The sequence below is a fragment of the Littorina saxatilis genome, linkage group LG1, assembly GCF_037325665.1.
Source record: "Littorina saxatilis isolate snail1 linkage group LG1, US_GU_Lsax_2.0, whole genome shotgun sequence".
In the NCBI taxonomy this organism is placed as follows: Eukaryota; Metazoa; Mollusca; class Gastropoda; order Littorinimorpha; family Littorinidae; genus Littorina; species Littorina saxatilis.
The window spans coordinates 101,667,909-101,688,827 of NC_090245.1; the positions used below are offsets into that span (position 1 = coordinate 101,667,909).

Here is a 20,919-nt window from a genome sequence, read left to right on the forward strand (position 1 = left end):
AATTGTGTAATTAGTTGTACACGCACAAAACGGACAATACAAAAACTGACGCGGAAATTACCATGTCGCCTAAGGGATGGAAATAGTGATCCATCGCATTGATGTGTACATTGTGTAACGTTTTTCGGTTTCGAAATTGTTTCCCATTCCCCCCAATCTCCCCATCGCAATGAACTTCTAAGTTTTGGCGAATAAACTTTCTGACTTCTGACTTCTGACTACTAACTGTGGAGGGAGTAATTACCATCCTAAAATGATGTGAAAGTTTCATTACATGTTCAAAGTGTCCATTTCAGAGTAATTATTGGCAGCTAAATATTAACAAAACATGTCTCTAATTGGCCACTAGCACTAGCTGCACCCACTGAGCATGTTCAATCTGAACTTCATTCATTCATGATTAATGAAATCGATGCGGTCACTATTTGATGGTTGTAAAACACCCATGAAAAAATTCATTTACATGATCAATAAGTGTTTTGTTCTCTACAAATCCCGCAGCAAGAAGTCACCTCCTAATTAAAGACACTTTCTGTTATCCATCCATCGACCTTAATTAAAATAAACCTGCCAGATTTTTCAAGGTCTTAAAAAGGGGGTTCCAGTTCCACTGTATTAAAATGGAAAAAATCGGTTTGCCCACAGAAAATGCTCACATTATCGCAGTGTCATACTTTTTTTTTGTTTTAACAACAGAGACAAGTTGACATTTTACTGGAGGAAATGTACAGTGTTCATGCAATGCACTAACACATAATCAGGAAGTTGTATATATATATCTGCCCAAGAAGGGTGTTCTTAAAGCTTCTAAATGTCGCCTCATCAATCACGTGGGATCACAGCTGTCTTATCAGTATGCCCTGCAGTCATTTAAGTGTCATTGAAACTGAAAGTGAAATCAGCTTGAAAATCCATTTATATAAATAAGTAGCTAGTTCAGCAGCCCTGAATGTTGGTTTTGAATATATAGAAATGTATACATGTACAGGGGATTAAGACATCATTGTGGCATAAATGGGGTTCTGTCATTTTTTTTTTTTTTGTAACATACATGTGAGTTGTTCTTTGCTACTGGTCACAAGTGGGGGTCAGCTCAGACGGACGCATTTTTTCAATACAGTCTAGGGGAGAAACTGGTCACAAAGCACCCAGTACATGCCAGAGAGATAGGAGAATCGGCACAATCAAAGAAAATAACAAAATCATTCAATAGATATGGAAATATTACGATTTACTGTGAAAATGCTAGCAAAAATGGCGTCCAAAAATGGGAACGCACACTTGGTGCGTCTTTGAAGACTTACCTCCCGTTCTGTGTTGTTGATAATAGTCGTGTTTGTGCTGTTTTTGTTGAAATAGTATCTAATAAAACTGATGCAGTTCTTGAAATGTTGCAAATTATTGTTGTCTTTGTGAAATGCGAGAGTGTTCTGAGGCGTAATCTGCATACGGCTGATGTCCCACATAGGGTACCCCACTTCGATCAGCGTATCACTCCAAATGAGCTTCATAGCAGAAAAGCAGATACACTACCAAAACACTGCATAACAGATCTACAAGTCTGAGCCAGAATCATTGAAATATACTTTCTGTATAAAATATTGCAATCAAATTTGTTCACGCCGTCCCACAAATAACGCAGGTTACCCTCGCCTTCGATTCAAAGTAACTCCAATCTGACTGAATTACCATCGAAACGCAGATGACGAACTGATTCACCACACATTTGTGGTATTTTACACACAAATTTCAACTGTGTTGTTTCGCGATAAACAGCCATAAACAAACAAATGTGGCGCCGTCACGTCGCCTCGGAAGGAATAACGCAGGTGACCAAGACTTGTTTCCGATACCTGTCTGATTAAAATCATCGTTTTTTTCACAAATGACGGCTCTTTGGCAGATCTGGTGAGTTGGAAACTGTCTATGAATGTTTCATTTAATGTCAAATGCGTACATTCTTGTCGATATTGTTACCTTTGGGCTCATAAATTAAGTCAATCGTCGTGTTGTCCGAAAGTGACCTTTGTCAGCATAGAACTTACTGTGCTTTGATCATTGACTGAGAAGAATCTTCCGATGACACAAGTTCATTTCACTACGCGACTGCAGATCTGCAAGGAAACTTATGGCAGGGGAAATAAGCTTAACTGAAGACGAATAAGCGGAGTAACTGTTCTTCAACGGATTGCTCTCACTGATCTAAATATTTAGATCTTGTCGTCTGCTAGTCTGCTAGTAAGTAGTCTTCGGTCGTGTGAAAGTCACATCTATTTCGACTGTGTGTATCGATCCGTGTAGTGAAATATTGATCTTTGATGATTTGGCAACATAACTTCGCTAAATGTGCTTCGAGTGTATCTCCCCGTTAACCGCATTTGAAAACGTCTTTTAACTACAAGACCATGTTTCGACAGCCCAGACGGGGAGGATCATCGATAGCTCACAGGGTATAATGTTTTCCGCCGTTTTTTGAAGAATCCTTTCAAATTTGCTATTCCAAAAGTACCCTATGACACGACTCGAGTGGCAAAGAACATTCTCTGCAATTCCTGTCTCAGTCCGTGCAGCCGTTTTGGGTCCTATCGTCATCATACAAACATACACACAGACACACAAGAACCAGCTTTAAAAGTTAGATTATGTAGGAACCATGTGAACCAGTGATTTTTTTCTTATGTACAACAGATACTACAGTATTTCTGCTTTATGAAAAGCAATATTTCAAAAACAAAACTAGAGATTTGAATTTTGACCACTTTTCCCCCTTTCTGTCACCAGTACTGAAGAACAACTCATGTACTAGTATTGTTACTATTACTTTCTTTATTTGTTCTTTATTTGGTGTTTAACGTCGTTTTCAACCACGAAGGTTAAATCGCGACGGGGAAAGGGGGGAGATGGGATAGAGCCACTTGTCAATTGTTTCTTGTTAATAAATACCCAAACATACACAATTTAAATAGACTTCAATAAGAAGGAGTATGCCTTCTTTTTTCTTTTTCTGAGTTGATGGGCTGATACCAATTACCACACATACACTTGTGTTTTTGCATGAGTGTGTTTTACATGTATGCTCGTTTATCCCCGCCATTTAGGCAGCCTGATGATTCTCATTTTCAGGGTTGCAGGCTAGGTATTTTCGTGTTTCTATATATAAACGAAACAAACTCTGACATGGATCTATAATTCCAAACTTACTTGTGTTTTTTTTAGCTTTAGCGTACACAAGCGATGAGGCTTTAGGCCTAAAAAAAAAATAGGTGTGGTTACGGTAACCCGACCTACCCTATTTTTAGGGGCCGACCCTATAACTTTTTATTACATTTGTCAAAACAAAAAAACACACACAAGAAAACGAGTGCAGAAAACGCAATGAAAGTGAAAACGCCCGAGTCGCACACTTATTTCCCTGTCAAGTAGGTTTAATTTGTACACATTAGAAAAAAAAGTTAAAAAAAAAAAAGGGATTGCCTACCTTCCTACCCTATTTTTTTTGGCTATGTTACCGTAACCACACCTATTATTTTTTTTGGCCTTAGCAGTAGTAAGTCTGCACATAAGTTGACCTGGAAGAAGAGCACCACCTCTATCCTTAACCAAACAGATGCGACCAGGATCCGAACACTCAACCGTCCACGTTGGAGGCTGATGTCTTATCCATTAGGCTATTGTGCCCTTGAGAAGAAGGCATACTAACTAAGTCTAACTGTGAGTGTGGGTGTAGAAATGTGTTGATCTATGCACATGTATGCTTGCATGAATCTGTCTTCTGCTAGTCTGACAGTGAGAAAGTGGAGAGAGAGAGGAGGAGGAGACCCAGAGAGAGAGAGAGATAGAGACTGAGATAGAAAGAGTCACAGAGAGAGAGAGAGAGAGAGAGAGAGAGAGAGAGAGAGAGAGAGAGAGAGAGAGAGAGAGAGAGAGAGAGAGAGAGGGAGGGAGTGAAAGACTGAAAGTGAGAATCTCAGAGTCAGACAGAGAGAGAGAGGGACTGACAGACAGACTGACACTGAGACAATTTAAGACTTTTAGAGAGACAGAAAACGGTTCCATCAAAAGGCAACCTGCAAGTTTACATCCAAACAAAAAAACTTCTCTGGAAGTGGAACTTTTACTTAAGTTTAAGCTTGCAATAACGTTTCCTATCAATGCCAAGTAGGAACATCCCACCTTCATATTCATACATTTACTGCAGCCGTAGAATGATGACTGTAATGAATAGAATTTATTTCTGCCTGATAACTTTGATGAAGTAGAAGTGTAATGCCTTTGGCAGAGTTGTCAACCACGTAAAAAAAAGCATTTGCTTGAGTGCATGTCCTATTTGTATACAATATATTTTTAATTGTTTCATGTGATGAATTTTGAATAACATTTTGTTCAAACCAACCACCCAAGGCACTGCATGTAAACCCCAGCAAAGGACAAATCAGCCATCCCTCCCTCTCGAACACCCCCCCCCCCCCCCCAAGTAACACACCCATACACACACACACACTTTACCTTTCAGAAAAAGAACAGAGGCTTATAGTTATACTTGCAGATTTAGAAAACACTTTTGTTGTTTGTTTACAGTTACACCGGTTAGCTTTTTGAGCTTTTGCTCCTCTGTCAATGTTTTAGGTTTTAGCTATACGTGCAGCAGCAGACATGTGGTTTGCATACCTGTATCGGATACTGTGACAATTAATAATTCATTTTCATGAGCCGTCTGCATGCATGCAGATGAAAGCTAGCTAGATCAAAGCCCAAAAGCGCTGTGAGCTTGGGAACTTGTTCATTTGAGTATCTCATTTCCAGCCTTTTATTCAAACATACCTTTGTACATTATTAACATGTAAACATGTGCTTTCTGGTAGAATATGCTTCAAGTTCAAGGAATATTATAATATCAGACATGTGTAGTTTTCTTGAGCCAACAGCTCGAGTCACGAGTGCAAGGCTAATTACAGTAAGTGAGTAACACTAAATGATGCTGCAGCAGAGAAGGAACTTAAATGGCACGTCAAAACGCCTTCCACAGAAAGAGAACTTTAAATAGCCTACACATTTACGTTGGTGTCAAGATTAGTAGAATAGTACTATATGTGCTGTCACGGTCACAAGTGAATGAATAACTGCTATGGATGAGGAAATCAAGATCTTTCTCAGTCACAGTATCTCTATCAGAAAGCATTATTTACCAACATCCCAAGTCTCTCCGGCGCAAAACAACTCTTATAGTCCTTACAGGGGAAAATAAAATTGTATACTGAGCCACAGAAACGTGTTATGCACACACTAGCTGTGTCACACAAGAAGTCTATGACAAGAAGGATTCTGTGCCAAATAACATCACTGCACACTGCACTCTTACCGTGAAATGGATACCCTCAACGCTTCCCGCAGCGTAGCAATTTTCCCCTGGGTTGCAGGCACCCGTCAATACTTGATGCTGATTCATCCTCCTTGTCTAATATCACACTAGCATTGCACAATCACAAAATCGTACACATTCATATGACAGACCGCAGCCTTTCTCGATGAGATTTCAGCCATCTTGCATCGTCTCTTAATCTCCAGCCAAAACGTTCATGTTTTTCCACTCAAATAACACTCTTTCTGAACATTTAATACAAATCTATCGTTATGAATCACAAGCCAGCGTTCAAATACAAGCTATGTAGCGGCATAAATCTTGGGTTTGTGTGTAAAACTTTAGTACACAAAATCCCTTCTTATCATTTCAGTAGGCGTAAGGTTAAGAGTTACTTCCCATACATAGAAACCTATGTCTCTAATCAGTTCGTTTCAGTGCTATCGATACAAAGAATAAGCAGCAGTTTCAAAACAAAAGTTAGTGCTGATTTTTTCCAGCTTTATTTCAACGTCGAAAATATGAAAGAAGTGCCCTTGATTCCACACTCTACTTTCATCTGCTGCACAATAATAGACGAGAAGACAACCCTGTCCGCATACTAAATTTGAAGACCACAATGTTGCCTCCCTTTTCAAATCACTTTATCGTTGTGTATGTACACATTTCAGTCCCGGCGGCAATATAAACAGTCTGCGACACTGCGTATTTGTCTACCAGGTAGAATTAACACTCTAAAAATGTAAAAGTTGTTGTCAGCATTTTAATTCCGCGATAATTTCTTTTCTTCTGAGTATGCGAAATGAAAGTTAGTGCAGGGATCAGTATGGTTAGTGTTATATTATGGTTTTATTTTGGTTATTTTTATGTTTCTAAAAACGTTAAATTAACGTTCATTCTAACATTATATTATGGTTAGATTAACGTATGTTAACGTAAATTTAACGTTTTATCACATGAGCAAATTGACGTTAACTGATTTAACGTTAGCATGCCGGCTAACTGAGGTGTGCAGCCATGCTCAAACCGCCCTGACATGGGTGGCCCTTAATTCGTGGTCGGCTGGGCGTTAAGTAAACAAACAAACAAACAAAAGGCCATGCTCAACGCACACGAGCTTGTCAGTTTCAGAGCCGTGTGTGCGTGTGTTTGTGTGTGTGTGTGTGTGTGTGTCACAGTGTGTGTGTCACAGTGTGTTTGTGTGCCGTGTGTGCTGGTGTGTGTGCCGGCGTGTGCCGGTGTGTGTGTGCAAGTGTGCAGTGTGCGCGTGTGTGTGTGTGTGTGGGGTTGTGTACGCCCATGTGTAAAGTTGTGTAAGAAATATAGAGTATAATAACATCAGTTTAAAAACAAAACGTTTACATCAGTTCAAAAACTAAAAATGTAAGTGGGTAAACTAATCATGAAAGAAAGTTGTGTGTTGATATGCCTGTCTGAGGGTACGTCCCAGTTTGTACGGTTGTTTGTTAAATACACACACACGCACACACACACACACACGCACGCACGCGGCACGCACACACACACACACACACACACACAGTGACACGGCACACCGCACACCAGGGCCGAATCAGTTTGTTTGTTAGGGGGGGGGGGGGGGGGGGGGCTATGTCAGTAAAGGGAGTGAAGCGACCTAGGCAAATGAGCGAAGCGACCGAGATTCCTAGGTTCCTCGGCATGCTCCCCCGGACATTTTTGTTGTCTAAAGAAGCCAAATTGCTTAGAAATTGCTTAGTCTGTCTTTTTTCTCCTCCTTTTTTGGGGGGAAGCAATTTTAACTTTTTGATGTTACCATTTTCTGGCATACAACGGCTTAAGGTCCCTGGTATGGGTTTGAACCACGAAACCCCTTTCACTAGTGCTCTGTTATCGCACTTCGTGTCATGCATGCTTCCAGACTATACTGCCCTGCTCATCATTAGTACCTATGAATACCTGAAAGCGTTGCTCTTGTGCAATTGTATCCCTCCACTTGGTCACATACCTAAGCCTGGGTGCCACGGTCTGTGGACGCCGGTTGGTATTTTTTCTTAGATGAATTAATTTCGTAAAAGCCACTATAGTGGCTTTTCAAGAAGTAAAGCCATCAAAAGAGTTCAACTCCCCCCAGGAAACAGTCACTGAGAGTTAGTGGTGTCTGGTATGTGACCAAGTGGAGGCCGGATGGTGCCTTTAAATGTTACTCTTGCGCTGCGCAATTTTTGGTTTCAGTTCTTTTCAACCCTTTTGGTCATACGTGCTGAAAACAACACAAATAGAATGGTAGAGAAAAAAAAAAGAAAAGAAAAAAAACGCGCGATGTGTTCGCAACTGGCTAAGTGTCGCTAACCAAACAGCGAAATCGGTCACTCAGTTTAATGCAAGCGCACACGGCAGCGGCGGACAAAAAAGAATTGTCTTCCTTTATATACTGTTTTGAATGAGAATGTTACTGCTAAGTAAATGTACGTCGGGCCGGTGTAACACGAGAAAATTACGGCCAGGAGATTTTTACTCCGGAGTAAAAATTTCGTACGAAAATGTTACTCCCTTTACGAAAAAATGACTCCCTCACAACACGAGAAAATAACTCCCCACAACAGGTGTGTTCCGAGTAAACATTTTGTACAAAAATGTTACTCTCCTGACGAATAAACAAGTCGCGTAAGGCGAAAATACAATATTTAGTCAAGTAGCTGTCGAACTCACAGAATGAAACGCAATGCCATTTTACTCGTAGCATCGTCAGGCCACCGCTCATGGCAAAGGCAGTGAAATTGACAAGAAGAGCGGGGTAGTAGTTGCGCTAAGAAGGATAGCACGCTTTTCTGTACCTCTCTTTGTTTTAACTTTCTGAGCGTGTTTTTAATCCAAACATATCATATCTATATGTTTTTGGAATCAGGAACCGACAAGGAATAAGATGAAAGTGTTTTTAAATTGATTTGGACAATTTAATTTTGATAATAATTTTTATATATTTAATTTTCAGAGCTTGTTTTTAATCCGAATATAACATATTTATATGTTTTTGGAATCAGCAAATGATGGAGAATAAGATAAACGTAAATTTGGATCGTTTTATAAATTTTTATTTTTTTTTACAATTTTTAGATTTTTAATGACCAAAGTCATTAATTAATTTTTAAGCCACCAAGCTGAAATGCAATACCGAACCCCGGGCTTCGTCGAAGATTACTTGACCAAAATTTCAACCAATTTGGTTGAAAAATGAGGGCGTGACAGTGCCGCCTCAACTTTCACGAAAAGCCGGATATGGCGTCATCAAAGACATTTATCAAAAAAATGAAAAAAACGTTCGGGGATTTCATACCCAGGAACTCTCATGTCAAATTTCGATAAAGATCGGTCCAGTAGTTTAGTCTGAATCGCTCTACACACACACACACACAGACACACACACAGACACACACACAGACACACGCACATACACCACGACCCTCGTTTCGATTCCCCCTCGATGTTAAAATATTTAGTCAAAACTTGACTAAATATAAAAACGAATAAATTACTCCACCCTAACACGAGCAATTTACTGAACTGCCCACGCCAGGTGTACGAAACTTTGACTCCCCTGTTCCCTGTTCGTCTTGGTGGTGGAAGGGGTCGGGGGAGGGGTATTGCGACATTCGTTTGCGCGAGATCAAATATTGGCATTATCCCTTCGCCCGCATCCCAATTTTGCGAACGAGATTTTTACTGGAAGTAAACAAAACGGAGAGTACACATTTCGTGGAGGGAGTAATTTGTTCGTGCCTTGGTGAGTTCTTTTCTCGTACGAAAGGTGTACTCGGAGTAAAGTAAACATTTCGTACGAAATTCTTACTCCGGAGTACATTTTTCGTGGAGTAACAATTTCGTGTTACACCGGTACGCGATCAGGCTTGCTTGTCAACAGCGTACTATTGCGTTTGTTCGCAACGCTGAACTGACTGGAAATGCTGTGATGTTTTGTTTATAGTTGATTTCACGATAGTCTCCAGAGTTTATCAATGAATGTTTTGCAGTGTGTTCGGTGAACATTATCTGAGAAAAAATCGGTTCAGTGGGGAAAAAAAACGAGAAAAAGAAGGAAAGAAAAAACCAAGAAGCAGGACAGAGAAAAAGAAAGAGATAAAAGACAGAAAAAAAGAAAGACAGGCAGAAAGAAAGAAAGAAAACAAGAACGAAAACGTGAAAGAAAGAAACAAATGACAAAAATAAAAAGCTATATATATAATATATATATGTATACAAGTCAATAAATAAATGAATCAATAGATAAATACCAGTTATGAGAAGAGAAAAACTGAGTTAATGCCTCTTTCAAAGCTATGACAATTACAGATAAACACCGTAGGCTACTGGGGTTGCTCCGTCTTATATGACCCCACTTGTGAGGAAAAAAAAGGAAGGTAATAGATTTCACCATTCCCCTCAATTGTAGACAGCGGACTGGAAACATTTTCCATAGCGGTATTGACGTGTCAACTTGTTAAAACAGAAATGATTAGCATTGTGCGCGGGCTCTCTTGCGCACTTTGCGTGTTCAGCTGCTTTCAAATCGCAAGTTGCTTTGGATGAAGTTTTCTTTGTCCAACTCGTCAAAATGTCGGTCCTTGTTCAAAGCTGACAATGTATAATGGGGGTAGAGTAAAAGCAGTTCGATCTAAGGTGTTTTTGAAGCGCTGAGAGATTGTTATTAAAGGTACCTTCTGTCGACCAGTGTTGGCCATTTTGTAAATCAGTTTAGAACCTTACAGGGTCTTACTTGGGATAAGGGGATCCTTCAACTTGAACCTCACATACTCAAAGAACTTCTTTCCTTCCTTCCTTCCTTCTTTCTTTCTTTCTTTCTTTCTTTCTTTTGCCTTTTCCTTTCTTTAACAGGAAGTTGTTTGTACTGACCATTCCCCCATTTACCCTGGATGAGTCACGTGATTGACAAACAAAAGTCCATCCAGGAAAACAAATTCTACGGGATCTTCTGGATGTAGCAAAATTGTTTACATTAAGAAATGCCTCACATTTCCCACCTTACCAACGAGGCTTTCAAATCAAGTTTGTTTTGAATAGTTATTTACAATTGTTACCAATTATTTACACAAAACAAACAAACAAATTATGTGGTATACGCCCGCCTGCTGGCAGCATTGTCGTAGTAATTCTATAAAGGTTTCTACTGCATTCTTGGTGGTGTCGTTGTCGTCCTATATACCCAGTTTTTTTCCTTTGCCGATATTCTTTACTTCACAAGTGCATACAAAACAGGTTTTTGGTTATTTATATTCTCTCTCATGGGCGCTCTTTTGAATTGTCTTTGTTGTTATTAGTGGTGGTGGTGCTGCTGCTGTTGTTGTTGTTGTTGTTGTTGTTGTTGTTGTTGTTGTTGTTGTTGTTGTTGTTGTTGAATTATTCTTTCAATCATTCACAAAATCACTCGGTGGTTCGTGGGTGAACTGATTTTTCTTCTTGGCGTTCGCTGCTTTACGTGCATTTCGGACTGTCGACAGTTCATTTTGCGTTTTTGCGTGGATCTGTGGTTGGTTAAGGTGCGCCTGTTGGCCCAGATCCTCCGACTTCAGCCCTCAGGGTTTTTTAGGGGTTACCCCGCCCTTAGTTCCTGGCTCAAAAACCCTAACCCTAACCCTAACCCTAACCCTAGCCCTAACCCTTAACCAACAAATCAGTCAAATCAGTTCACCCGGGAACAGACTACTTCCAATTCAGTAGGGGGGCGACTATCCTCAACCCGGCGGGTCCCCAGGTGGCGGATAGGGGAACGGCCCTCAGATATGGGGGCCAGCTGCGAATATAGAATAAGCAGTGCCGGACCAACTAGCGGTGTCTCTACCAGGACGGGGTGAGTTGGCAAATGGCACTGACTACCCTATAAATGCCCTACGTGTCCGATGACGGTTACACCATGCGGGTAAGAGCCGCATTAAAAGCTCTATCCCCGGGGTGGGACCCCCGGTAAGAAATCCCCCATGTGTTCCCAGGGTTAGGCTATGAATATTTGAAGTAGGAGATAGAAGGGTATTTTTAGGTCTCTTCTTGATTACATTTTTTGTTTAAATGTATATATGCCGGGTAAGAGGGGGCAGGGGCTGATCCAGGGGGGGTTTCCGGACCCCCCCCCCCCCCCAAAAGAAAAAAGAAAAAAAGAGAAAAAAAGAAGAAATAAATACATTTAAAACAAATAAAGAAAAACTGATGGCTCAGATTGCACCAGATTGCTCCATTTTCCTTGATTTTTATCAACATTTTCCGGACCCCCCTAGGAGAAGGCCTTTGTCTACAATTGTCCTTAATAAAAGAAAACAAGAAAAGTAGGTTGTTGGCACGTTTGTTATTGACAAAACAATACATTCACAGATATTTCGACGGTCTTTTAAGTGAACATACAAACAAATATTCACACAAAACTTATCTTGATAGTTCTATCAGTTTACGTCCACTCGTCTGGAAGCCACAATTTTTGTTTGTTGAAAACAAACGTTCCAACAACCTACCTTTCTTGTTTTTTGATTCTGAATTTTGGAACGTTGGCAGTCTTTTTGTTTTTGGATTTACAATTGTCCTTGTTTTGATCCAAATTGGCCTTCTTAAATTAATTTTTAGGAAGGTGTATTAGGAGAAGTTTCTTGGCTCAGATTGCATCAGATTGCTCCATTTTCCTTGTTTTTATCAACAGTTTCCTCGAACGCTTCGCGCCCTCAACTAAACGCTTCGCGTCATTGCATTGTCCCTACAAAAAAAAAATTTGGACCCCCCCCCCCCCCCACTAAGAATGCTGTGATCCGCCCCTGTGGGAGTTTAAGGGGGGGGGGGGGGCTTCCGGAACCCAGGACCACCGTCCCCCCCTAGATTCAGTCCTGTACACATACACACACACACGCACACGCACACATACACGAACACGCACACACACACACACACACACATGCTCTCTCTCACGCTCCCACCCTCTCTCTCTCTCTCTCTCTCTCTCTCTCTCTCTCTCTCTCTCTCTCTCTCTCTCTCTCTCTCTCTCTCTCTCTCTCACTGTTATATGAATCTAAACAATCCCAGTGAAGAAAAATGCTTTTGATTAATCAATAAAATCGTGGTGTTCAGCTAATGAAAATTCTCAAATCCACTGAAAACGGCACACAAACGAGCTGTTAGGTTAGTATTGTTATAAAGCACACCGTCATTCAGTCGGGGGAAGACAATAATGTTTCCTCTCAAAACAAGATTTGCATGATAATAAAGGAGTAGACTAAATGTAAAACCGAGAGAAAAAAACCCAAAACAAATAACTTCTACCCTAGGCCAGCGGACGGTTGTGAATGCGTAAACGCTTCAGTGCGCACTTGAATATATACAGATTTACAGACAGGGACAGAAGACCATATTTCTCCACAACAAATATAGTTAAAAAAAAAAAATTAATATATATATATTTTTCATATAGAGAGAGGTTACAACACGAGTGGTTTTTTATATGGCTTGTATTTATATTGTTGTAACTATAGACGCTTGGTCTGTGCACCTTGAAGAAGGCCTGCGGGCCGAACATTTGGATTTAAAAAGATGCGTCGACATTCTGGCTTGGTTTTGGACTTTTTATTGTGTTGTTTAAATAAGCTTTTTTAAGCTTTAAAAGGTTTTCCAGCCTTCATTGTGTGGAGTGGTGCAGAGGAAAAAGAGTTTCTTGAATTCTGTATATATATTTGTTCTGTCTTCAGTTGTCGATAAGTTTAAATTTTTTTAAAATAATTTTTTTAACGAAGTTCCATACGGAAAAGAAGGACAGAAAAGCGCCGAGGGACTGTTTCTTTAAACTATGGAGACCCATTAATTCTACTGAAAAAGTGAGGCATTCTTACAAATTGTCCATTGATCGTATACAGCGTTGTCATCGGGCTCTCCCACACAGCCTCTGTCATCTCATCACTGTGAGACAATTTCTGACCAGGACGGAGGCGTGTAACAGTTTCTCAGTTTTCACCTTATTCCAGAAAACCAGTGTAAATACAGTGAAGAAAATAGATGATAATGCGAGATAAAAAAAAAGTAGGAAAGAGTTTAAGAATGTGCGGGGCAAACTGATAAATAAATAACGATTAACAGACGAATAATTGTAGACAATAAGAAAGAAAGAAAGAAAGAAAGAAAGAAAGAAAGAAAGAAAGAAAGTAAAAAAGAAGGGAAAAAAAGGAAAGAAATAAAAACATTAAAAAATTGATTAATTAAAAAATAGGGAAATAATAAGAAACAATAACTATAAATAAAAATATATAAATACATACAAATACACGAAGAATAAATAAGTACATAAATTTATATATATAAGAACAATAATCCAACACCGTATTGAAATAGAAAAGAATTTAGGAAAATGGAATACAAAATAAAAATTAAAAAACGCGTGAGAGAGACCAATCGATAGACCAAGAAGCCACAAAAAGAAAAGAAAAAGAAGATTGAAAATCCCTTGAGAATAAACACGTGTCCGGAAAGAAAATTATGAATCAAGTTGCAGATGTAGTGTGTTTACCTTCAGGTAGAAAACAGCACCCACGAAAGCCGACGAGGAATAAACAAAACTTGCAAGAGATGGTATAACTATATCAAATGTGAACCAATAAAAACAAAACAAAACAGAAATGCTGGTGGGATAAAGTTTAAGCTACAACATCTCATGAGAGTAGAAGAATGACAAACACCCAAAGAACGCAACACTGCGAGTGTTAAATGATACTGGAATTACAACCTGATTGCGTGCAAGTAACCAGTTTTGAGAGAAATCAAACGTGTCCAAAGTAATCACAAAAACCGAATCACATTAATCATGGTAGCCTTGGTTGCGACGATTTAAACAATGCAGTGTCTGTAAATCCTAATACACCTAAAATAAATTGATTTTGCAGGAGTGAATTTAACGAACCCAAAGCACGCACAAAACACGATTCTACAAACGATGGGAGTCATGGATACGACGGGTTGTAAATTGCAGTGTCTGTACATTCTAGTACACCTGATAATGTACAGCGACTGTGTTACGTTCAACGGCCTAGATGTTCTGGGTGTGTACAGTGTACACAACAAACAGCAGTGTCAGAGACTGTGCTGGTACCGTGCACACTGTACAGCCTTCAGTTACCATGGCAACCAGTCAGGACAGGACAACTGTATTCTTCATGATGACCCCGTGCAAGGTAGGTGGATCAAAATGTCACCCGTTTCCCCCTTATTTATTGTCCAAATAAAACCTTTTTATGTGTGGTATAAGTAGACTTTTTCAATTTTTGAAAAATGCGTACTTCTTCTTCTTCTTCTTCTTCAGCGTTCGACGAAAAATGCATACAATTTTCATGAAAATAGCTTACCATTGACAGGGTTGTGCAAAAAACCCAAAAAAACAAACAATCCTGATATCTTTGTTTTATATTGATATTTTTAATTTTTTACTGAAGTCTTTGAGGAAGATTAATTCTGGCAAAATTAAAATGTTAACATTTGATACGAATAACCGTTGAGCAGGCAATCAGCTTCCTAGCGGATGGGTTGTGTCGAGTGCCGCTCCAGAAGTTGTGCCCAACGCATGCGCTGCACGACCTTGCCAGGAAACGGAAGTATGCGCACCAATGGGATCGCCAAATGGCTACAACTGTTTGCAGCTTGCGGTTTATTGTGGAACACCGGAACCGCTCGTGGACAACACTGTTTTCAGCTTGACAGGCAGTCGACCTGGTGACGTAGCTACAATGACGTGTAAACCTGGCTACGTCATGGTACCTCAAAACCCCACGCCCCCAACTTTGATGTGTAATGCGACAGGGGCGTGGGCAGCGCAACCCTACGCACATTTTACATGCCAACAGGTCAGTGAAACAAAGATCAGCTCTGCCTCATCCTCTTCTTTCTCCTCCTCATCTATCATCACCTCTTGTTCCTCTTATCTGAGTATGTATCTCTGTCCGTCTCTGTGCCCAGGTATGTCTCTGGCTTTATCCTACATACGTGAGAGAGACACCCGTGAGATAATAATCGTTCAAATCACACGTGTGTATATCATGTAAATGAGGTCATGTCAAGCAAGTCTGGCAGGGACCTGTTTTTCCACTGCTTATGATGCCAAAGTCACCGAGACAAACGTCATTATAGAAACACAAATTGCGCTCGCTAATTACCCTCGATGAATCTTTAGAACTAACACGTCACGCCAAACTTTCAGAGTGACGTTTCTTTGCTTTGACGTAACAGATTGACGAGGCTTTAGAAGAGATCGAGGTTCCAAAACAAGCGTCTTCAATTTAGCTGCCTCGAGTGCAGGACATTTTCAGTAAAATACACGTAAGTACAGTATGTAGGATAAACAGAATACTACATGGCTTGCTGTGTCGTACCAGATTTACACTCGTTGCTTTTTTAAATAGTGAACATCTCGCTTTCGCTCGCAGTTCAATATTTAAAAAAAGAACTCGTGTAAATCTGGTAGGACACAGCAAGCCATGTAGTATTGTCTATGTATAGACTATCAAATAGGATGTTCGTAAAGAAGTTGCGATAAAGAGACTGAGAGAGATATTTGTTCATCACGCTGAAATTAATCATTGCAGATAAACTGGAGTCACACCTTTACATCTTTTCTTAATTCATTCTCTACTCATTGCGAATGGCGAGGTGTACCTGCTCGCTTTTTTTCTTTTTCCGAGGCGGTGTGGGGGTGGGGGTGGGCCGGGGGTCTAGGGGTGAGCAAATTAGCAATCATCATCCCGGTAGGCTTGCCTAGGGAACTTCTCCGCTGTTTATTCTTCATGTAGATTGACTGCGGAGTTCCCGAGCCCTTGATTAACAACACCGTTCTCCACCCTAACGGAACACATGTTGGTGACGTATCTACAATGACGTGTGAGGCGAACTACGTCATGACGCCTCATAACGCAACGCCCCCGACCCTGACGTGTAATGAGACAGGACAATGGGTACCACAGCAGCCTCTCCCCGACTTTTTCTGCGAACAGGTCAGTAACCGAACACTGAACGTTATTCTGTGTGTGTGTGTGTGTCTCTCTCTCTCTCTCTCTCTCTCTCTCTCTCTCTCTCTCTCTCTCTCTCTCTCTCTCTCTCTCTCTCTGTCTTTCTGCCTGTCTGTTTGTCTCTCTCTCTCTTTGTCCTTCTCTCTGTCTCTCTGTCTCTCTGATGCATTTTTCTTTCTCTTTGCCTGTCTGTTTTTGTTTTTGTTTCTGTACACGTGCGACCTTTCAACAACAACACAGAGACAAGAAAAGACATTCCTCTCGCACTGTCTCTGTCTGTTTCTGCCACTGTCTGTCTTTCTCTTTTGCCACCCCCCCCCCCCCTCTCTCTCTCTCTCTCTCTCTCTCTCTCTCTCTCTCTCTCTCTCTCTCTCTCTCTCTCTCTCTCTCTCTGCTCTGAACTTTCACAAAAAATAGAAAAGACAGCCCCCACCCCTCCCCAGAACAAAAACCAAGCAAAAAACAATAAACTTTTAAAACTGAACAAAAACAGTCAAGCACACAGAAAAGAAAGGAAGAAATCAGCATTCTCATGCGATTTGAAGATGGTCTGTGTGTGGTCGACAAGAAGAAGAAGGAGATGGTCTGTGAAAACTAACTTGAAATGATTTGTTTTCTTTTAAGGCTGAATGCGGGGAACCACAACCATTGTTCAATAACACAGTTCTCAACTGGACCGGAAGTCGGGCCGATGACGTGGCTACCATGACGTGCAAAACTGACTACGTCATGATACCCCAAGACGCTACGCCGCCTAACTTGACTTGTAACGGGTCACATTGGGTACCACATCCACAGGACGTTATCTTCTCCTGTCAGCAGGTAAGCTTGGTAACCGTAGCGATGAAGACAACATTAAATCATTAACGACAAAAGAGGATACAAACACGCACATGGAAATAATACAGTTTCAGTGGTGCCTTACAACCAGAGAGTCGGATAAACAGAGGAACAGAAAGAGAATACCGATAATTGTCCAACATAAAAATGTACTGAAAGCATAATTATGACAATCTCCTCCTGTTTCTCTAAGCTGAGTCGATGCACAGGAGCTTGTATCCAATCGCCGGTCGATCATTATTTACTCCTTATTCCATTTATTTACTCCTTATTCCATACAGTCTCCTTACTACTACTATTTACTACTAGTAGTAAGGGTAAGCATGCAGCAGTAAATAATAAGCATGCAGGAGTAAATAATTATCGACCGGTAGTTGGATACAAGCTCCTGTGAGTCAATGAGTAAAATAAGTCATTGATTAATGTCCACGTTGTTTTTCTTTTTTTTAATTTGACACCTGACGTTTACCCCTGCATGGATGTTCAGGTTGACTGCGGAATCCCGCAAGCTAACCTGAGCAACGCCGTCTTCGTTTGGACTGGAAGTAGACTTGGTGACGTTGCTACAATGACGTGTGACCCAAACTACGTCATATCACCTCCAGGCACCACGGCCTTGGTCATGACCTGTGGTATCACAGGAGATTGGGCACTAGAAACGGCTAATCCAAATGTCAGCTGTCAGGAGGTAAGCCATCAAATCATCATCATCATCATCATCATCATCATCATCATCATCATCATCATCATCATCATCATCATCATCATCATCGTTGTCGTTGTCGTCGTCGACGTCATCATTATTTTTCTCTTGTTTTTGTTCCAGGGTTCAAATGACAGGGGAAGTCACATATTCTCTCTCTCTCTCTCTCTCTCTCTCTCTCTCTCTCTCTCTCTCTCTCTCTCTCTCTCTCTCTATCTCTCTCTCTCTCTCTCTTGTTTCACGGGAAGCGTATAGTTCTATTTCTATTTGTTTTTCTCCACCACCACCTCTCCTTCCTCCTATCTAGCTGTGTTTCAGTGACTTGGCCGGGGCAATTCCCTCAGTTTCTCTGTGCTTTTCGTCTGTCTTCCTCGCATTTTGAAAATCTCAATTTTCTTAAAACATTTCAATAAAGAGACTGAGATTGGCAAATGTTCCCCACGCTGAAAATTGTTAATATACCTGAATAGGAGTCATGCTTCGCTTCTCCTCATAACGATTAGTGTCACGCTTTTTTTTCTAAAAAGTGGATGTGCAAATAAAAACTTATCATCCATGCTGGCTTGCCCAGTAAACATGGTCGCTTTTTTTGTTTGTTTAGATTGACTGCGGAGTGCCAGAACTTTTGGTTAACAACACCGTTCTCCATCCTAACGGAACACATGTTGGTGCCATAGCTACAATGACGTGTGAGGCGAACTACGTCATGACGCATCAAAACACAACGCCCCCGATCCTGACGTGTAATGAGACAGGACATTGGGTACCACAGCAGCCTCTCACAGACTTTGCCTGTGAGCCGGTCAGTGAAAAATGACGCATCCTACTCTGAAACATTGTCTGTGTCTCCCTGTCTCTGTTTCTCGCTGTCTGTCTGTCTCTGTCTCTCTTTCTCTCTCTGATACGAGAAAGCTAAAGAATCAAAATGCATCTTGAAATGTCTTATTGATTGCTCGATATGTTAATTATGTTAATGATGTAATATGTACTGTAGTTAAACTTAACTTCAATTTCTTCTTGTTATTGTGTTACTCCTGTTCTAACGCGTTTTGTCAAAATGTAAAAACTTTTTACAAAACGCAGGGGGCTCAAACACGCGTTTTGTCAAAATGTAATAACCCTAGAATTCTGGGCTATCATCCATGTGAAAAAGCAGACTATAAGATAAGCAAAACAATGCATCTTGCAGATTTTTTTTTTTTGGGGGGGGGGGGGGGGGGGGGGGGGGGGGGGGGGTGGCGACGATTCATGCCCACTGACAATGTAATGATCCTAAAGACTTTTGTTTGATTGTTACGGCCGGAATTTCGATGTGTATGTCTGTATGTATGTCTATCTATTCCTATCAAAATTGCGCGTGCTACTCTCTGTTTACTAATAACTGTTCTTCACACACACACACACACAACACTCCAACCAGGCACAAAGACAAGAACACAGCAAAGCCCTTTGCCCCTGCACCTCTATTAAAGTATTCAATCACAACATAAACATATTATTCTACATCCATTCTACAGATCACTTTCGCTCAACATGAAAGTCCTATTTCTGTCAACATACAGAAATCAAACATGACAAAATTACATACATGTTATTATGTCATGCAATATACAGTTCTCGTGCACACACGTATAATACTTGAGGCTTTGTTCCGTGAAAGCCCGTCTGTCTCAAAACACACGAAGACACTGTCTCAAACAATTCTTCTGTTACTATTCAGTTCTGTTATACACAGATAACAAACCCCACGACGCTCGACGTCTCGTGGTTATTCACTCGGGAAACGTATCTGTGCAGCTATCACGCTGGTTAAATTCTCTCAGTCGTACTCACAGTATACAGTGGCACACACTGCTTCACCCCACCCACACAACTGTCTCGTGTGGTGGAATGGGACGGGGTTCCCGTTACGCAGCGCTTCACGCTGTCTTTCCCTCCAGCGTCTCCACAGCCCTCGGCTGGAGCATGAGGGCAGAACCTCCCGTCTCGTTCCCGCTTCCGCGACTGCTCTCAGCCCGGGATATCTCCGGAACCCACTCGGCCCGGGGTGCTAAAAAACACAAGTTTAAACTACCATAAGTCTCCATACTTGAATAAACTTTTATAACGTTCTTTATCACTACCGTCAACTATCTTATGCGGTTACAGTATATACACCCGCTAACTCATAAGCGAATTCATTTCCGAAAAACATGTAAACATTCCATTTTCCACAATGGCTGACAACCGCGCACGTTTTTCAGTTAATTCACACATGACTCTCCCGGTCATTTCTCAAGTCAATATTTCCGAGCAAAATAATATCTCCGAGTAAAATATCAATTCAATAAATACCTGTAAACACAGCAGCTGAATCTACTGATTCAGTAACCGCGACACGAGTCTCCAAAGGACCTCTAGCGCCCGGTGAGCAACTTTACAACTGGGAGACACGTCTGCTCCTGTCGACAGTCTGCAAAGCTCTGAGCCTGTATTATCTTTACAGCGCCCCCTCGGTCTATACTCTGCTCTGATTGGTCACCGACACTACTGCAATGCGTCAGTGACGTCACTGTACGGTGTCCACTCAAAGTTCGTGGCCCATAAATTCTGTACACCTGAGTCACATAATTCCAATATACACTATGTGCAAATCCGTTTGTCACATTGATTGTCCCTTTAATTGCAACAAATCAAACTATCAAGCAAACCAACACACAAAAACAAATATTGGTCTTCATTCAGGATATTTTAAATAATCGGGGTAAAAGGAAATAAATGACTTTTAATTGAACTGTGGATTTGCATGAGTAGCATACAAACAGACAGACACACAATTTGGAAATTATTTGATGGTGAAGATTCTAAGTTTTCTTGACTTCCAATTTCAAAGAAGATAAGGGGTCTTGTGGGCGCGCCACTCGTTTTGTCAAAACGTTTTTACAAAACGCGGGGCGCGCCCCGTGTTTTGTAACAAAGTGTGAAATGTTTTGACAAAACACGGGGAGCGCCCCGCGTTTTGTAAA

The 20,919-nt window shown here is 40.9% G+C and overlaps 1 protein-coding gene and 1 long non-coding RNA gene across 3 annotated transcripts in view; both read right to left on the reverse strand.

The window, feature by feature from the left end:
• LOC138947869 (dmX-like protein 2) overlaps nucleotides 1–5,721 on the reverse strand; it is a 128,695-nt gene extending 122,974 nt beyond the window's left edge. For both annotated transcript variants that reach the window (XM_070319443.1, XM_070319433.1), the window contains exon 1: nucleotides 5,360–5,721. In XM_070319443.1, the coding sequence (XP_070175544.1) occupies nucleotides 5,360–5,446 (87 nt within the window). In that variant the 5' untranslated portion in view covers nucleotides 5,447–5,721. The remainder of the gene's footprint in view (nucleotides 1–5,359) is intronic.
• A 13,637-nt stretch (nucleotides 5,722–19,358) lies between these two features.
• LOC138947881 (uncharacterized) lies at nucleotides 19,359–20,560 on the reverse strand. The gene is made up of 2 exons (XR_011449853.1): nucleotides 20,249–20,560; nucleotides 19,359–19,964 (listed from the first exon to the last, which is right to left on the reverse strand). It is a non-coding gene; the product is annotated as an uncharacterized lncRNA (long non-coding RNA).
• Between the last annotated feature and the right edge of the window lie 359 nt (nucleotides 20,561–20,919).